Below are 18,939 nucleotides of genomic sequence, written 5' to 3' on the forward strand. Positions count from 1 at the left end.
ATTGTATCGCAAACCACCAATCCACAGTTTGTATACTCTTACCACGTTGCCTGACGTCATTTCCGCGGCAGAGTGCGCGCGGTTTGAGTTTTCTGTATGAACCTAACAGAGCACTACTAGAAATACTAGCTAGAAGGCTAACAGGTAAACATGTCATTAAAACCTATCTGGTGTTCCTTTCTCTTATTTTAAGTTTAAGCAGTTTTAAAGTATAGACTACTAACTCTACGGCTGCTGGCAAACGTGTCTTGTAGTTGACGCTGGCTAGCTATTGGTAATTTACGTTACCGATAACAACAATTAGCGTTGTTTTTCACTGTAAATAACTGCGTAGTGAAGGCACGTTGATAACCTTCTTTCTGTGTCTAACGTTATGTGACCTGCCATTATTTGAGTATTCGGATGTACCAGATAACTACTCTACAAATCTAGGTATTAAGTTACTGATTTTAGAAGCGGAAATGATACTGCTATGAAACACTCGATCCATTTTACTGTTGTGCGTTTACAGTACGAAATTATACTTTGTTTCTTTGGGCAGGATGCGTCGGTCAGGAGCTCCCAGTCAGCTGCAAGGCAATATGACTAAAAGGATGCGATTTGTGCCTCCTGGGGCGCAGCGGCTTCCTCCTGGTCGAAGCCCTACCACTCCTGAAAACAGTCCACTGCCCCTGCAGCCCAAGCCTACGCTCACCAACAAAGTCAGCACGGTAAGACTGGCACCAACGTGCTTGTCTGTGTCTCTTACATCTTAACACACACTCACCCTCTCTCTCTCTCTATTGATATAGATAGACAATGATATCTGCATTCAGTTCGGCATAGAGCGTAACATACACATGACACACACACACACACACACACACACACACACACACACACACACACATACAACACACATAATCACCTGAGACATCCCAAACTCTCTTCCACAGATTCAGCACTTACAGAACACTTACACCGACATATATACCTAGTGCAAATGATATTGACACATTCGTGGAGTCACAGCCTTTAGCAAAACTCTTTCAAGTGTGCAGTTGCTCTCATAAAACTGTTTAATATTAATTTGTGGCTTATTCAACAAGGTGCTGAAAACATTCCTCAGAGACCTTGCCCCTGTCGCCATTGTGCTTGATAAGATAGATTTAGATTTTAGTCAATATTTGGATTGGAGTTGCTGCTGATTTGCGGGGCATTTTCATGATGCATATCCCCTGTTCCACCACATCCCAACTATGCTCTATTGGATTAAGATCTGGTGACAGTGGAGGCCATTTGATTATAGTGAACTGATGATATGAGCTTTGTGACATGGTGTGTTATGCTGCTGGAAGTAGCCATGGTCAGAAGCAATACTCAGCTAGGCTGTGGCATATAAAGGATGCTGAATTGATGCTCAAAAGCGGCCCAAAGTGTGCCAAGAAATGATCCCCCACACCATATGTTATCAAAATGAATTTGAAGATTATACCAAAAGTTGTTGCCTTATAAAACCATATCTAATGTTACGAAGATGAGCAGTTGAACAGGTATACCTAATGAAGTGGCTGGTGAGTGTGTAGATATATCTCAGCTTTATATGTTTCTTATTACTTTATTTTGAAAGGGGTTCATTAACATGCTTACAGTGTCTTTCAACCCATACAGTGTAATCAGACATGTATGAATAGGGTTGCAATGATAGTTGGTAATCGCTGTGGAATGGAAGAATGTGCATTTCTTTTCTTTCCTGTATGAATGTAGGTGCAGATGCCGGTCAGTGGGAGGGTATGTGAGTCTCGGGTGTCAGGAGCTTTGGCACGGGTGCTCAGCGTGGTTCCAGTCTCTGAGAAGACCACAGATACATCCTCTGAGGGAGAAGAGAATACACACACTCATGTCACGGATGAGGAGAGCGTGGAGAACACACTGCCTCCCCAACCTCAGGCCCGCCAGAGCCAACCCATCAGCACATCACCTACAGGTACGCACTCACACACCTGCCTCAGGTACACTCTCACACACCTGCCTCAGAAAAGGTACACTCTCACACACCTGCCTCGGGTACGCTCTCACACACCTGCCTCAGGTACACTCTCACACACCTGCCTCAGGTACACTTTCACACACCTGCCTCAGGTACACTCTCACACTCCTGCCTCAGGAACACTTTCACACACCTGCCTCAGAAAAGGTACACTCTCACACACCTGCTTCAGGTAAACTCTCACACACCTGCCTCAGGCACGCTCTCACACACCTGCCTCAGGCACACCACAATGATATCTACATTCAGTTCGGCATAGAGCATTACATACACATCACACTCACACTTATATAACAGACATAATCACCTGAGACAGCCCAAACTCTCTTTCACAGATTCACAACACTTACACGAACATATATACCTAGTGCAAATGGTATTGACACATTAGCTTAGTCACAGCTTTTAGCAAAACTCTTTCAATTGTGCAGTTGCTCTCTGTTTAAAACAATTTAATATTCATTTATGGCTCCGGTGGTTGTGCTTTTTCTCACTATGTGGTCAGTCTGATTTCTCCTGCTAATAGTGTTTGCATCTCTCAATCTTTGTGAATATATGTCAAAGATGACTATTTTGACTGCGAAAGCGGCTGGCAGAAATGTTGAGACTCCAATAAATAAATAAATGTCAATAAATGAAACTTTCCACCAAAGCGTCGATTTTGGATATAGGCGTTGCTACATATTCTTCGCATACAGGGAATATTTGAATGGGCCAGTTACAAACCATCACTTCCCAAGTCTGATTTGTCTATCTGGCCAAAAAATATCACGTTCTCTTTATTGGAAGAATGGCACATTATGCCTACCCATTTCTGTATTGGCAAGAAAGCAGAAGAAAGGTTGTGCTATGGGTTAATGCATTAATCTATCTGGCATATCCTTGAAATGAACACATATCCTAGCAGGATTTTTAAAAAGCAAATGCTTGTTTTAAAAGGTTAAACCCCTTGAAAGACTCAAGCATCCGGGAAGAGGTGAAATTTGTCGAACTTGAATTCATGGGCAATTCAAGATGTTCTTTGGATATAGGTGTCTGTTATAGTTGCATTTTATTGCTCGTAACTGTAAGCACTTACAGTAGTTACATTTCTGCACTTTGTATTCCTTATTTCTTATGTAAAGTAGTATTTATTGTTACACTAGGTCTCTATTGCTCGTAGCTTGATTGTTCTCTTCTTTGTACGTCGCTTTGGATAAAGGCGTCTGCTAAATGACTAAATATAATGTAAATGTAATGAATGAAATGCTCAGTCAGCAGTAAACAAATGATGCAGTTAAATACACAATAATGACATATCTTGTTATTTCTACTCACATACGGTATTGTAGTCTAATTACACTAAAGCAGAAGAAGAAATGGCGAGCCACACCAGCGTATTTTCCTTAAAATATCTCTTTTCTTGGCCGCAACAGAATGCAGAAAGCAATTGCATTCAGAATACTGCAGATGTCCAAATGAATCAACATAAACATAGCAACCTCCCATATCTTATGCATTCCCTATTCATGCAGGCTACTGGTCAACCTCCCATATCTTATGCATTCCCTATTCATGCAGGCTACTGGTCAATGCTGCTGTTGTGTTTTACACACCAGGTTTTGTCCCTGTCTGTGGGATATCCCATACTGTCGGTATATCTACACATACAGTCACCAGTAGCCTTGTGTTCTGCAAATGAATACCTTTTATATGTTCACTCTCTCTCGTTGACCCAATGCTAAACAGGCTTTCACTCACCTGTTTGGTTCTGCTGGGGTTCTGGATGCACCAACTGCACCAGTTAGCCTTCAATTTGCTCCCAGAATATTTCTAAGTAACAAAATGCAATGTAGAGGATAAAATTTCAATCTAATTAACGTTGAATACAAACCTAATATGCTGTTGCAATACAAGCTTAAGATCATTCTCTTGCATCACCACAAGCCATGTAGGTTATGCTATTGGGGAAAAGGGAGTGAAAGTTGCCTGCTAAGAACACCCAGGTTTCCATACCAAAACTTTTATTTCCATAGAACATAGAGCTGACCTCTCCTGCTCCTTCAAGTCACACAGTAGGAAGTGCCAGAATGTCTGCAAAAACATTTAACATTTCAGCTTTTCATCCCTGTATGCTGCTAGTCGAAGACATCGCTGTAAACCTGGTTTATGCAAATCATGAAAATGATATATAATATATCTAACTTAGGTACGGGACATATTGGTTATTGTGTGATATCAGTGCAGATGTAAAGCAGAGTGGTTTTCTGATTTACTTCACAGTAGAACACTGTGCTTCTGTATACTTTGACACTCACTACATTTGTGTGATGTGGATAATAAAAATGGGTGTTTCGTGTGAGTTTCCACAACAATAGGCATGAGGTGCATTACAATCATGATCTGATTTATAGTTCTGTAACGATTATCAACAGAGCTCAACACAACACTGTTCTTTTCAACCACTCAGAATTCTTGTGGAATATAAGCACAGATATGAATCATAAAAATATGATTGTAAGCAGAGATGGATGAAACATACAGCATTGAGTAGGCTACGAATGCTTGCTTTTTGCAAAATTACAACGTGATCCACACATTTGTCTTGTGTGGGTTTATGATGTCAAAGGCGTTGCTATGTCCATGACTTAATATAAAAAAAAACTACAGCATATTCGGCAAGCACGTAATCCTTTATCCGAACGGCATGAAATATGTATAACGAATTGGCAGTATTAAAGAAGCCGCGTTCATCTCATTATAAAACACAGTGTTAGTTAGATAACTATTTTCACACATTTTTAGCAATCGATACGTTGAATCAAAACAGCACCTCGCGTTAAAATTAACCTAGGTTGTGGGAAATCGACCGCTTCTATTTTGTTAGGTGTACGTAGACATCTGGATGAAACCAAATCTAACTGCACGAAGCTCAGTTTGGGCGTAGATAGACTATAGTGTGACGTATGCGCTTTTCTCAAGAATTTAACCAACCAACAGCGAAGTTTTAGTGATTGACACCAGTTCTGGCATTATGTTAATAACCTGCCGCAAGGCAGATTAGAGCGGAGTGTATCGACACACACCCTTTCTGTCTCATCTCCCCAACCAAAATCACTGCTCTTTTCGTGCAGCTCTTCTCCGTTAATAAAAAAAATGTGCTCCTAAGCAATATGTTCGGAGAGCACAAGCAGTAACATGCGCTTGGAATTTTGATCCTCTGCGTGTTTTGAGTGTCTTGCGCAGTCGAGCTGTGATATCAGCGGCACATGAAACACGCGATTGTATCCTATGCAAATTACTGCGTCTAATAAAATGTTTGCATACGCAGTTATTTTTGATAATGTTCTTAGAAAAATATGTGAATGGGTTTTCCTGCAGACAAATAAAACGGTTTTCTCCGTCTGTGTTTGAGCGTGTATGTAGGTCAGCGTGGGTTTAGTGCAGCTTTGGCCAAGCTGCGTCAGACTAAGCCGAGAGGAATTTGAGCAGAGCCCTCCCCTGTAGGCGGAGGCCTAGCGAGGACTGGCCTAGTTAGGCTTGATCCTTTTCTTGCGTGTGTGAGGGAAGCGAGTTGTGTAACACAGAGAAGATAGACATGCTGCTTGAACACACACGTGTGTGAGTTTGTTTGCTTGTGTGCCTGCTGATTTTTATTAGCATTTTTGCGAAAAAAGAGAAGCAAGACTACAGAAGAAGGTGGTAGGAGCACAAAGAGGAGAGGGGGAGGGGAGCTTAACTAGCTTAGTGGAGAAAAAAAACCCAACAAAGACAAAGGGAGAGACAGCGCTCAACTCGTGACATTAATCAAGGAGGAAAGAACAGGAGAGCGGGAGTATTAGCTCTCCTTGCACTACCCAGCTCTCAGGCTTAGACTAGCATCCGGCGGGCTTAGAGCCAAGATGGCGTCCATGTATGTGTCCAACGCTGCAGTCGGGAAAGCACGCTCATCAAATTTCACCCTGTCGGAGAAACTGGACCTGCTGCGTCTGGCCCAGCCACACATTCGCCTGCTGGAGGACCATACCAACAAGCATGCCGTGATCGTGGACAAGAACCGCTGCTGGGAGAACATCGCCCAGCGCTACAACAGCCTAGGGGGCGAGCGCCCCCCTCGAACGGCCCAGGGCCTGCGCACGCTCTACAAACGCCTCAAAGAGGCCGCCAAACAGGAAGTGCTGCTGCGGAGCCACGCCCAGCCTGAGTACCGCGGTAGCCTCAGCGAGCCAACTAAACGGGTGATGGAGATGATCCCTCATCTCTTCCACGCTCTGGAAAGGTGAGATACTAGCGCACGCACACACACACACACACATATAGATAATCACAAGCCTGGTGTGCTGCATGCAGGCCTCAACTACTCATCACATTACAGTGATTTACCTTTTTCAGTTACACACACAGAGATACAACACTCACCAAACCTATATCAACAACACATTTCACTAATTACACACATTACACTAATTACATACATTGCACTAATTATATACCTGTTCTACACATAGAAGAGGTGGGACGCACTCAATCAAATATCCAAAAATGTAAACATGGACTCTGGGAATACAAAATAGATACACATATTTGCTCTCAGTGTACCCTTGACACACACTTGCATATCAATCAGCAGAGCCACACACCTGATCTGATAGATTTGCACATGTGTAAGAACACACCCTTAGCCCATACTCTCATAAAACTACCATAAAAATCTTGGTACTGATAACCAGAGCGCGCACACACACACACACACACACACACACACACACACACACACACACACACACACACACACACACACACACACACACACACACACACACACACACACCACTTGTCACCCGTTGTCTTTCCCATTCACCGTGTAAATCTACATGCTGATGTAGTCAGTCCAGCAGGGGAAAGTGCAGGCCAGGCGAGCTCGTTAAGTGTCTCTTGCAGTTTGATCATGTTGCAAACAGGATTAGGATTGTGAATTAGTAATCTAGAATGATCTCATTGAAGTGTCTTATTTTCTTTTTAAGTGAAGACAGATAGGTCCTCAGTGTTTTAAGTGTTTGCATTTGTATGTCATTAGTATACACAGAATTAATGAACTTTATTAATTGATAGTTTATAAATATATTAATATCATTAATTAATTTTATAATTTACTTTGAATTTATAATTTCTTTATTTAATGTTAAGATCACTTTACAATCAGACAGAAGAATTAGAACGCTTCTGTTTTGGGGTATAACCTTATAGTTGGACCCAGGTAGTATTGATGCTAAATACTATTGATTAATTGCTACTGAACTGCCGATACTACATATGCAAATCTTTTGTCATCCAGTTGCTATTGAAATCTGTTAATAGCAGTAAACTGCATATGTGATGTATTCAATTATAGATTTGATTATATTTTTTTCTTGTGTGTGTGTGTGTGTGTGTGTGTGTGTGTGTTAGGCTGCAGTATAAGAGAGACTCTCCTGTAGAGCAGCCTGGCAGCAGCTCCTCTGGACCTACGCTGTCAGACTTCCATGGGATAACCATGGCGGTCAGAGTTGAGTCGGAGGACGTAAAACCGCCACCTGACTTGCCTTCGTTGACCAATCACATATCAGTGACACCGACCATCACACACACGTCCACACACACACTCACAATCCCCCACAGTGAAGAAGCGATAGGACAGAGCGACCAAGAGGAGGAGGAAGTTGAACTAGACGAAGAGGCGGAGCTACATAACTATGACCCCTCCCTCTCCCCTAGCCCCTCCTCTATACACCTCCCCATGTCGCCCACGGTAACCCACCCGAGGCGGGGCCTATACCAGAGGGAGCTGGTCTCGCACAGATTTCCTGGACTTGAGGCAGAGTCGCTGCAGATGATGCGGGAAGAGCACGAGCTGGTGTTGGCCAATCACAGGAAGGTGGGCCTGTACCTGGACGAAAAGAGGGAGGGGCTAAAGCGACGGCAACAGTTGGAGGAGGAGCTTCTCAGGGCAAGGGTCAAAGTGGAAAGACTGAGAGCGGCGCGGCTGAGACACGGACTACCGCACACACACATGTAATGCATACATCACACACACACACACACACACACACACACCACAAGCATTTTCAAGCAGCACTCTCCACATGCTGCTGTTAAAAGCCGAGTTTGCTCCTAGTCAGGAGCTGGCATCTAGGTTCATGGATTCATCTCAGATTTTTTTCCACAAACTGTGTACAATTTTTATGTAGTCCTACAAAGATGTCGCCTAGTCTCAGTTTTGAATGGTTCCAGAAAATGGACAAAAAATCCTGAACACATCGCATATTAGTATTCATGTGGACACAAGTAGCACATACGACTGGTTAGTGTGACTATTAGTAACACATTTCAGGTAGCATTGGTAAATCATTGGTTTCTTTTTCCAAGCAGCATGCATAAGCATCAGTCTTACTCAGTAACTGACATGCTCATCATCATAAACTTTTTCCACAGTGCCAGATGCAAGCTTGTGCATTTCTAGACGGCTACAGACCAGAGCTGCACACATGTACAGAATTGGAAGGAGAGGAGGGATTTGTGTAAATGAGAATAAAAATGTTTTTTTTGTTTTTTTTCCCATGACTCACTTTTGTCCTCTTACATTTTCTTCCTAAGTGTCCTCCTTCTTGTCTGTTGCGGTTGTGCGTGTGTTTTTTTTTTTTTTTCAGCTGTTATTTAAAGGTTAGTCGATAACCCAGTTTCATGACAGATTAGGACGGCTGCCAAATATTCAATCTGCTTTTTTGGGGGGTCAGAAAATAGGAAAGTCCCAGGCTTTGTGCACTGAGGCTAGGCCATGCTGCAGTACTGCCCTCTGTTGGGGAGCGATAGACTTTGACCGTCTGTGTGCTTGAGATGCTGTTGATCAGGGTGTGACTCACATGTTATATTGCACTTTCAATGTCATTTCAAGGTTGGTCTTGATGCAGTTTATCAACTGAGCATTCAGACTCTAAGCTGTTTTAAAAAGTGGTTCTGTTTTATTGGTTATGATGTTTTTTCTGTCATTGTTTATCTTAATTCTTTCTCATTTTTTATAAAGATTTACAGCGCTAGGCACATCTGTAGTAATGTCAGTAGTACTTTAAGTAATTTGAATTTAATTGAAAGCCTTAATTGTCATTGTATTTGCATACAACGAAATTTGGAATATACAGTATATATATATATATATATATATATATATATATATATATATATATATATATTTCCGCGCTGTCTAAGGTCTTGCAGGATAGCTGTGAATTAATCACATGGTTTATGATTAGATATATATGGTAATCAGGTGTTTTCAATATTAGCATTTCATTGAGTTAATAAATGCTCTTAATTGTTCTTGTACAACCTCAGTTATGGGAGGCAGGCCATTATGATCATGGACCTTTAGTATTCAATGCTAAATCAATAGCCATGCTAAACTTGTATGTTTCAGAGCGGTACTTCAGCGTCATGTGGTGTAAAGCGTCAAACAGGAAACATAAGCGCTGGGAAGGCGATGCCGTTCTGGTTGCAAGGGGGCGGAGTGTTGTGCTGAAGGACATGGAGGGGAAGGATATTAGTCGAGGTGAGCCAGTCACATCTTAGACTGCTCCAAATGGCACACAAAATACAATAAACCTGTCAGAATCTTCTTTTAGTTTCAGAATTGTGCATGATAAGAATATGATTTTGCTTGCTAGTAGTTTCTTGAATGAAGTAGGAGAGATGCTTATTTTGTTTTTGGAGATTAGCACCCACATGATGAAGCAAATAATCTATCAATTAATCATTCTTTGTACTGTAAGCATAGAGAAACCGCTTATGTGTGTGTGTCAGGTTCTGGTTACAAAGTTTTAGAGCTGGAGAGTCTGGCTGAAGGTGAAACCTTGAAGGTTTCTGGGAAGGAGATTGAGGTCATGGGGGTCATCTCTGTGGAGGACTATGCCACGGGTCGTTGCTTCCAAGAAGTCTCGACAGTAACCTCTGCAGTGCCCGCGCTCGAGGCGACTGTCGCCAGGGCAACAGCAAAAGCCTTCTCTCGCCCAAGTCTGAAGGGTGGAGTCACAAAACCACGAGAAGTACAGAGAGAGATACAACCCCGCCATAACCCAAATGCACCAGGTACGCACACACATACAGAGACACACACACAAACACACACACACACACACACACACACACACACACACATGCATACTCACACACACGTGCATATTCTTACAAACATAATAAGTGTTAAAGCTTTAATGGAGTTTTTGTGTTTGTATATATATGAAGGCGCTTTAGTTATGCCACGGCCTCCAGCCAATCACCAGTGGCTTTGGAACAAAGGTGGTCTTCAGGTGGTGGATGTTGTGATGGATTCTCATCTGACCAATCATCTGAGACCGCATCAGAGAGAGGGTGTGATCTTTCTCTATGAGTGCATTATGGGAATGAGGTAAATGCTGACAGCTCTCAGCTGTGTGGGGGGGGGGGGGGGGGGGGGTAGGGAGAGACTCTGTATATGTGTTCAGTGTGTAACTGAGTGTGTGTCTGTGTGTTAGACTGTCGGGGCGCTGTGGTGCCATCCTGGCGGATGAGATGGGCCTGGGGAAGACTCTGCAGTGTGTGAGCTTGCTGTGGATGCTGCTGAGGCAGGGTCCGTACGGAGGGAAGCCTGCCATCACCAGTGCCCTTGTGGTCGCCCCCGGCAGTCTGGTCAAGAACTGGGGGGCAGAGTTCAATAAGTGGCTGGGACGAGAACGACTCCGAGTCTACATGGTGGATCAGGTGACCAGTCCCACAGTACAGAGAGCAGGCTATGTGCCGACTAGGGGTAGTTGCAACCTGCTTAACCTAGCATGTTTTATACCACTCAATTACCACTCAAAAAATGTGTATGGCATTACAGTGCCTTTTTTTTGGGAGAGTGTCGATTTTAAATTGTACCATGGTTTAAAAGAACAATCATGCTTTGGAACAGAATGACACATCAGATGTTACCAGAGCAAGGTTATAATACTTTTATAAGTATTTAGTTAGTTTCACCAGTGTTTTCATTAGTTTCAGTTCAGTTTTTATTTCATTTTTCACTCATTTCTATTTAGTTTCAGTTTTAGTGTTAGTCATTTTAGTTAAGGACAAAGGTTGTCAAAAATAAGTGCAGCATGATAAAGGATCTGATTATCATTGAATATATCAACAGGCCAAGACTAAACTTAGCCTACTATAGGCAATACAAAAGTAAATGAGAGCATGGGCCAGTGTGACACTCACACGTACTTTATCATACTAAAGACTGCACTGCGAAACAAGCCACTTTGAAAAGAAATCGGTTGACTGGAACATTATCTTATTATATAACATAGCCTACTTTACAGTAGTTTAAAGGACTGCTCCAGCCAAAACATGATTTGGGTCTTATTTTGCCATACTTTGGAGTTAAAGAGGACCTATAATGCTTTTTTGGTTTCTGCCTTTTCTTGTGTATTATATAGCTTTTTGTACGTAAATGTAAATGGTCTGCTTAAGTTACAAAACCCAGTATACACCCCAGAGGGAGTAACTGCCTCCCACAGAAACCACCTTTTTTTGGAATTCAAGCCCTTTCCCTTTGTTACAAGATGTCGCAATCTTGTAAAATAATCCTTATTGACCGTGTAGCTGACCAATCAGGGCACACTGAGCTCATCAGGAGGGGGGGGACTTAAAGACACAGGAGGTCATCAGAGCATTTCAGAGGGTGAATATATAGTAGGAGTAAATTATGTGTTTTTGAAGCATGTAAATATATTCTAGTAGACCCCAAAAATGTAATTATGAACATTAAAAATTAGCATAATAGGTCCTCTTAAACAAACTCAGCCATATGTCTTTTTATAAACACGTTTTCCTACTATTTTAGATCACTCAGGTGGCAGCTAGCTAACTTGAACCTGAACCCAATTTACGGAGGGCTAGCATCCACACTTTTCAAATGCATTTTGAAAGAAAGGATACATTTGAATAATAAAAGTTGATCAGATAAATAGGCCTACTGAAGAAAATGTGTCGCTAGCTCATTAATAATAAATAATAATTATGTGCACCAACAGAAACCCAACCTTGGTTTTACACGCTAATCTGTCTACCTTACCATGATGGATCCATTCTCCTTGTCCCTATTGCGTCTAACTACCTCAAAACTCTCTCCACATTTACTTCAAAGTCTTTATGAATACTCATGTCATACATGACCCAGCATCAGAGGCAGAAATACTCAGTGAGACCCACAGCAGAGTTTGCCCTTGCTTGTGTCTGTTATGTTTATGTGTGTATGTGTGTGTGTCGTCAGGATCACCGTGTGGAGGATTATGTGGCGTCTCCGGTGTGTCCGGTGATGGTGGTCAGTTATGAGATGGTGCTGCGCACGGCAAGCTTATTGCAGAAGCTGGATTTTGGCCTGCTCATCTGTGACGAGGGCCACCGGCTGAAAAACACACACATTAAAACCACCAGCGCTCTTCACACACTTTCCTGCTCCAGGAGAATCATACTGACGGGTGGGTAACACACACACACACACCACACGCACATACATACACACACACACACACACACACACACACACACACACACACTCACACACACACTCACACACACACTCACACCCATACAAACTTTGGACTTTGCAGGACTGTAATGTTAGGGGAGTGTGGTAAATAGATAGGTGAATTAGATACAGGCCAGCCAAACAAGTAAATGATTTGTGTTCATTATGAATAATAATTAGTTAGGTTTTGCTTTTTCATGTCTTTTCTCTCTTTCTAAGCTTTCTCAGACTAGGACATGTGCATTGACATCTGTGTATTTACATCTGTCTGTGTCTGTGTCTGTGTCTGTGTGTGTACATGTACATGCAGGGACCCCTGTGCAAAATGACCTTCAAGAGTATTACTCCATAGTTGAGTTTGTGAATCCAGGCGTTCTGGGATCTGCAGCGGCATACAGGAAGATTTATGAAGAGCCAATCATTCGCTCCCGTCAGCCTACCTGCACTCAGGTAACACATAGACATGCAGCCCATAACCAGGCCAGCAATGTGTGTCTCTTGCTAGGTGGTTCAGAGTTTAAGTGGAGTTGTATGAGTTGGCCTCTGTGTGTATATGTATCAGGTGAAGCAGTCTGTAGAAGAACAAGGTGTGTGTGTGTGCGTGTGTTTGTGTGTGTGTGTGCGTGTGTTTGTGTGTGTGTGTGTGTGTGTGTGTGTGTGTGTGTGTGTGTGTGTGTGCGTGCCTGCCAAGCTGTCTGTAGAAGTAAAAGGTGTGTGTGTGTGTGTGTGTGTGTGTGTGCGCATGCCAAGTTGTCTGTAGCAGAGGAAGCTGTGTGTGTGTGTGTGCATGCCAAGCTGTCTGTAGAAGAAAAAGGTGTGTGTGTGTGTGTAGAAGAGGATGGTGAATGCGTGCGTGCTTCGTCTCAGCTTATTCTTTGTGCCTGTGTGTCTTTCAGGAGGAGCGCTCTCTGGGAGAGGAGCGTGCGACGGAGCTGTCTCGACTGACAGGGGTGTTCACCCTGAGGAGAACACAGGAGATCATTGGCCAGTACCTCCCTGGCCGCGTGGAGTGGACGCTGTTCTGCCGGCCGACTCCGCTGCAGACCAGCCTGTACACACACCTGCTGAGCACACGGGCAGTGCGGGCCTGCCTCAACGCCTCCGTCCCACACCTCGGCACACACAGCCCTCACTTGGCCTGCATCAGCGCCCTCAAGAAGCTCTGCAACCACCCAGGACTGCTCTATAACACTATGAAGGTGTGTGTGTGTGTGTGTATATCAGTGTGTCTGTGTGTAGATCAAAGAAGAAAACTTTTCTGTGTTTCTTTGGTAAAAGCAACTGCTTTTTCTTGGCCGATTCGTTCTTTCTCTCCAAGGGAATTCCAGACTTTGAACATTTGTCTAAAAGAACAAAATTCTTCACCTCACATATTGAGCTGGTTACATTGCTGTTGTGTGAATATGTAAGAAGTGCTGTTATGAGCATCAGTAAGCTTTCAGTAATGATATTGAAATTCACCTGGACTGACACCATTCGCCATGGTGAGATGTTACCTTGTCTTACTGTCTGATTTCAAGATTTGAGTGTGTGTTTATGTGCTGAATGATTTTGGCATGATGATTGATTTATTATTGATTAGTAAATTGGTGTGTGCTGAATAGCATGTCCCAATTGGACAGAAGAGCTAGAGCTCAAGCGTGCATTACTAGTAAAAGCCTCTAGAGGGCACTCCTGGGACAGGTACATAAACATCACCCAGCCCTGGACACGTAGACAGCAAGGTTAAAGACTGTTTCACCCCAGCATATTTAATTCAGGCCACCTGGATTTGCTAATTAGCAAAATGTTGCAGCAGTTCTGTAGAGCATATTACTGTATTTGGACCGGCACAGCGAGCAGATGGTTTGTCTGGTCTGGGCTCTGTTTTCAGAGCTCAGCCTGACAGGTTTGATCACTGAAACTTGCTGCTCACTGATGCCCATCTTGGCAAGCCACCACCTGGGGACAAGTAGAATAGCTTTTCACTTTTGACACGATGGCAATCGTTAACTCTAATGTATGGGCACAATCAACAATGCTTCCAGAGACTGCCTGTTGGAGAAAATATATATATATGTGTGTGTGTGTGTGTGTGTGTGTGTGTGTGTGTGTGTGTGTGTGTGTGTGTTTTTCTGTGTGTATGTTGTGTGTGTGTTTTTTGTTGTATAGTGTGTATGTAAGATGTAACGGTGTATGTCCTTCAGGAGAGCACTGAGGGTTCTGTGTGTGAGGGCCTGTCAGCAGAGCTCTTCCCTGAAGCCTACAGCAGTGGCAGGTTTAGCACGGACGAGTCAGGGAAACTCCTGGTGCTGTGTGACCTCTTGGCAGCTATACAGCACTTCAACTCCACAGACAAGTACGCACACCATACACTCAGTCACAAATACACACACACACACACACACACACACACACACATACTCAAGCCTTGAGAAGTCTTGGCTCCTTTTTTATTTTGGATAGAAAAACAATTATTTTCGGACACCTGGAAAACTTGCCACTTTTATCTGAAATGTACAAGATATTAATGTGTGTTACTTTCCACACTCTCCTTTCCCCCTCTTTCTCTGTGTAGGGTGGTGTTGGTCTCTAACTACACCCAGACTCTCGACGTGCTTCAGGATGTTTGTGCTCATCTCGGATACACCTGCTGTCGTCTGGACGGCAGCACCCCTGTTGCCAAGCGACAGAGCCTTGTGGAATCTTTCAACAAGCCGAGCTCCGCCCACTTCCTCTTCCTGCTCAGCTCCAAAGCAGGAGGGGTGGGCCTTAACCTGGTGGGCGCCTCCCACCTTGTGTTGTACGATATCGACTGGAATCCTGCCAACGACATTCAGGTGGGGCACGGAAAGTTGTAAACATGAACAGTATATATTCTAAGTGTGAGTAACATGGGCACTGTATTCACATGATGGTTGTGTCTTAGGCAATGGCACGTGTGTGGAGAGATGGTCAAAGGAAAACTGTTCACATCTACAGACTTCTGACCACAGGTTAGATCCTTTAACCAGCAAGCGTGAACCCAACCCTAACACACCAATCACTAGTCAGTAAGCAGATAGGAATCTCCAACAGGTTTACTTATTTGTGTGTGTGTGTGTGTGTGTGTGTGTGTGTGTGTGTGTGTGTGTGTGTGTGTGTGTGTGTGTGTGTGTGTGTGTGTGTGAGAACAGGCACGATTGAGGAGAGGATCTACCAAAGGCAGGTGTGTAAGCAGGGTTTGTCTGGTGCAGTAGTTGACCTAGGAAAAGGGGCCGATCACATCAGCTTCTCTTCTGAGGAGCTGCGCGACCTTTTCACCTTTGAACCCAAGACAACCTGCCTCACACACCACCTCCTGGGCTGCCACTGTGCAGGGGATGGAGCGATACCATGTAAGCACACACACGCACACACACACACACACACACACAAACACAAACACAAACACACGCATACACATGCTTAACAATACTTCATGTACATGTAGACAAATCAAATGATTTTGTGTGTCTGTCTGTATCTGTGTGTGTTCTCAAGCTTTACCAGAGGAGGAGACCACAGTGGGTGGAAGGGCATGTCAGCTGGGTCGTCGTGCCGACAGCGTGAGCGCTCCCCAGCGGGTTAGCATGTCTGAGCTCATGCAGTGCGGACACTACTCAGGAGACAAGCAGTCGTATGGAGATGCTTACCTAGACCACGCCCACTCACACATCACCTATGCTTTCCAGAGTATGAGCATTAACATGCAACACTCAACGTAGCACAAGCTGACATACAATATACATACAAACATAACATATACATACAAACATAACATATATACAATATACATACAAACATAACATATGTACAATATACAATATATACAATATACATACATACATAACAATATAATTTTCCTACATTCACACACAGATATTTACACTCACAAATAGACATGCTGTGTGCAAATACTTGTATATTGTACAGGTGCGTGTGTGTCCGTATGTATGTTGTAATTTATTAATGCAGTACCTCTGAAGCATACCTGAAAGCAGCCCAGTACTGCAGATATGTGGGATTTTAAAAATATACATACATATGTACATAAATATCTATATACATACAAACATACATACTTTGAGTAATGAACTGTTGTACCTTTTATTTGTCACTATCAATAAATATTAACAGCTTTGAATATCTGAGCTCATAAAGTGTCTCTGTCTGCAGTGGAAGGACATATAGTTTGACACGGTTTCATAGTTTCATAGATTGTCATCTCACCATCCTGTATATATGTCAAATCATTTACATTTACAAGTACATTTGTGTACTTGCCAATACCGAGTACAGATACAATACGTATTTGTACCATGAAAATAAAAATTAACATCAAAATGCAAGGAATTCATCAGAAGTCCTCTGGTTGTTACAAATATGAGGCTATTTCCAACCAAAAATAAACATAAACCTTTCTGTGTAAACAAAGTACTGGTATCGGTGCCACAAAGGTAGCTTGATGGCACCAGCTGCAAAGGATGTATTGTGTCAAAACATTTTCTGTAAGGGATCAGTAAAGTATATGCAATCCGATATTTATTCTTCTTTTTTTTAAGTAAACAAAAAAGTAATATCCACATCCTAGTTCGCCTATCAATGTCCATTTAAATGGCTTGGAAAAAGAATAGGCTATAAAATCTTTATCTGCTTGACATGCGCCATGGATAGTCTGGAAATTCCTTGGGTGATTATTTATAATGATCTCCCTTATCACTGACCCACCCTTTTAAAGTCTATAAAACGTCCCTGGTGCCAGGAGCCCAGTAGCTATTAAAGGGCAGGGGTTTTAAACATGTCATATAAATTTGTTTCCAAATTTTTTTTTTCCTGTTGTTTGATCATAAATGTAAATTCAGAAGAATGCCGGCCCATTTGTCAGTGGTCTCCTTGTTCCTGTTGGTGGGCAAACACCTATTTAGACATGAGCTTCAGACACTAACCTGCTTTTAAATGGATAAAGCCTATTGTTGAAACGCAAGTCAAAGACCTAGACAGGGGGACAATTCTGTCTTGTCAGACCAGCCAGGGCTTATCCCGCATGGCTCTGGCTGCCAAGGGCTTGGCCAAGGTTATGGTACACAAGCAAAGTCCATGGTGATACTGTGACTTCAGAAAAAGCAGAGGACAGCTTTGATATTTACCGCACAAGAATGCTCAAATAAGACAATAGCGAGATCAGAGTCTACTTGCTTCGTCTGCCAAAAAAGTCTGCCAAGTCTGCCGAATAAGTGCACCATCCAGGCTCAAGAACATGATCTGATGTCTGTCAATCAATAGATATAAGGCAAGGAAGGGGTTTACTGCTCAAGGGTGATCCCACACATACCTCATTCAATAACAGATTCAGTAGAAGCCAACCGAGACGGAGATCCTTCTAGAACCACTGCCATTCTGAGAATTTAGAATGCTGTCTATGTCAATGCTCTATATTTGCCAGGACCAGCTAGTGAATTAATGCCAATATTAATCAAATACTGGCACCATTAGTGTGCAATCATCAACAGATACCACTGTTAGACTTTTATGTAATGTAATTATGACAATTTAACCAGATGTCAACCCTGCTTTATTTCCATGTATTGTCCTATCAGGAAAGTTTGTATTTACAGCCAAATAATAACAACAATAAAAAGCATCACATCTCTGACTGTCCTCAAACATCACTGCAATGCAGCATTTCTAAATCATGCTCTTGTCAAGTGTCCATTTAGCAGTCAAAATACCTTGAGATTTATAATACACAAACTTCAGTGTTGACCATGTCTCTGTATTCGTCTGTGTGTATGCTTGAAGCAGCTCTACCCATTATCTTTGCTTTGGAGATAGGATCTCCTGCCCACATAGAGATATCCAGTGTAACTTAAATGATTTACAATTAATTTAAAAGCCAAGACAAGGACAGACCTTATAATGCAATTTCAGCTGGACCAAATGGCCATAGATTTGCAACAGTTCATCCTTAAAACAGGGACACTGCATTAGTAGAAGGCGAGGTTAGGCAGGGAGACATTAGCGGTGTCATTAACATCAAGGATTGAGGTGTCCCAACTGTAATCCCTTGCCGTGGTGTTTGCTTTCAAAGACTGAAGTAACTCATCCCTCTCTGATCCCTCTCTGATCCTGTTCAGAGAAGCGTTCTCATGTACTCACAAACACGCTGACGCACGGCCCACTTACTTCATTGGGAGTTGGGTCCAGCAGTTGAACTTTGACGTCACATGGCCAGTGCAGGTCAACACACCTATTCCCTTGCCTTACCTAGCAAAACGGTGTTCCTTCGTTGCACACCAAATGACCCATTCTGATACCAACATTTTTAACTGGATTCTGACATTTACTTTAACAGTTGTATTCC

General features: G+C 42.8%; 2 protein-coding genes across 3 annotated transcripts; both read left to right on the plus strand.

The window, feature by feature from the left end:
* The first annotated feature begins 54 nt into the window (after window positions 1–54).
* On the plus strand, window positions 55–16,372 carry rad54b (RAD54 homolog B). 2 transcript variants are annotated; one of them, XM_031575700.2, is made up of 15 exons: window positions 55–144; window positions 542–710; window positions 1,747–1,966; window positions 9,459–9,590; window positions 9,842–10,126; window positions 10,283–10,445; window positions 10,552–10,777; window positions 12,321–12,528; window positions 12,889–13,028; window positions 13,475–13,777; window positions 14,765–14,916; window positions 15,136–15,397; window positions 15,487–15,553; window positions 15,734–15,934; window positions 16,080–16,372. In XM_031575700.2, exons 2-15 carry the CDS (start codon window positions 543–545, stop codon window positions 16,301–16,303), a joined length of 2,751 nt encoding a protein of 916 aa, XP_031431560.1. In that variant the 5' UTR covers window positions 55–144; window position 542; the 3' UTR covers window positions 16,304–16,372. The 2 variants fall into 2 exon arrangements, with proteins under 2 accessions (XP_031431560.1, XP_031431561.1); XM_031575701.2 differs by lacking the exon at window positions 55–144 and adding an exon at window positions 320–432.
* On the plus strand, window positions 3,741–8,691 carry LOC116222296 (fibrinogen silencer-binding protein). Its single transcript, XM_031575702.2, has 2 exons — window positions 3,741–6,287; window positions 7,457–8,691. The coding sequence occupies exons 1-2, from the start codon at window positions 5,911–5,913 to the stop codon at window positions 8,061–8,063; spliced, it is 984 nt and encodes a 327-aa protein (XP_031431562.1). The 5' UTR covers window positions 3,741–5,910; the 3' UTR covers window positions 8,064–8,691.
* Window positions 16,373–18,939: the final 2,567 nt, after the last annotated feature.

The sequence above is a fragment of the Clupea harengus genome, chromosome 11, assembly GCF_900700415.2.
Source record: "Clupea harengus chromosome 11, Ch_v2.0.2, whole genome shotgun sequence".
Lineage (NCBI taxonomy): Eukaryota > Metazoa > Chordata > Actinopteri > Clupeiformes > Clupeidae > Clupea > Clupea harengus.

Excerpts from the sequence above, each read along its gene's own strand:
- rad54b (XM_031575700.2), top strand. The coding sequence starts at position 543 with ATGCGTCGGTCAGGAGCTCCCAGTCAGCTGCAAGGCAATATGACTAAA. Across the intron at positions 10,127-10,282 it reads CCATAACCCAAATGCACCAG|GCGCTTTAGTTATGCCACGG; the intron begins GTACGCACACAC and ends ATATATATGAAG. Across the intron at positions 15,554-15,733 it reads CTACAGACTTCTGACCACAG|GCACGATTGAGGAGAGGATC; the intron begins GTTAGATCCTTT and ends GTGTGAGAACAG.
- LOC116222296 (XM_031575702.2), top strand. The coding sequence starts at position 5,911 with ATGGCGTCCATGTATGTGTCCAACGCTGCAGTCGGGAAAGCACGCTCA. Across the intron at positions 6,288-7,456 it reads CTCTTCCACGCTCTGGAAAG|GCTGCAGTATAAGAGAGACT; the intron begins GTGAGATACTAG and ends TGTGTGTGTTAG.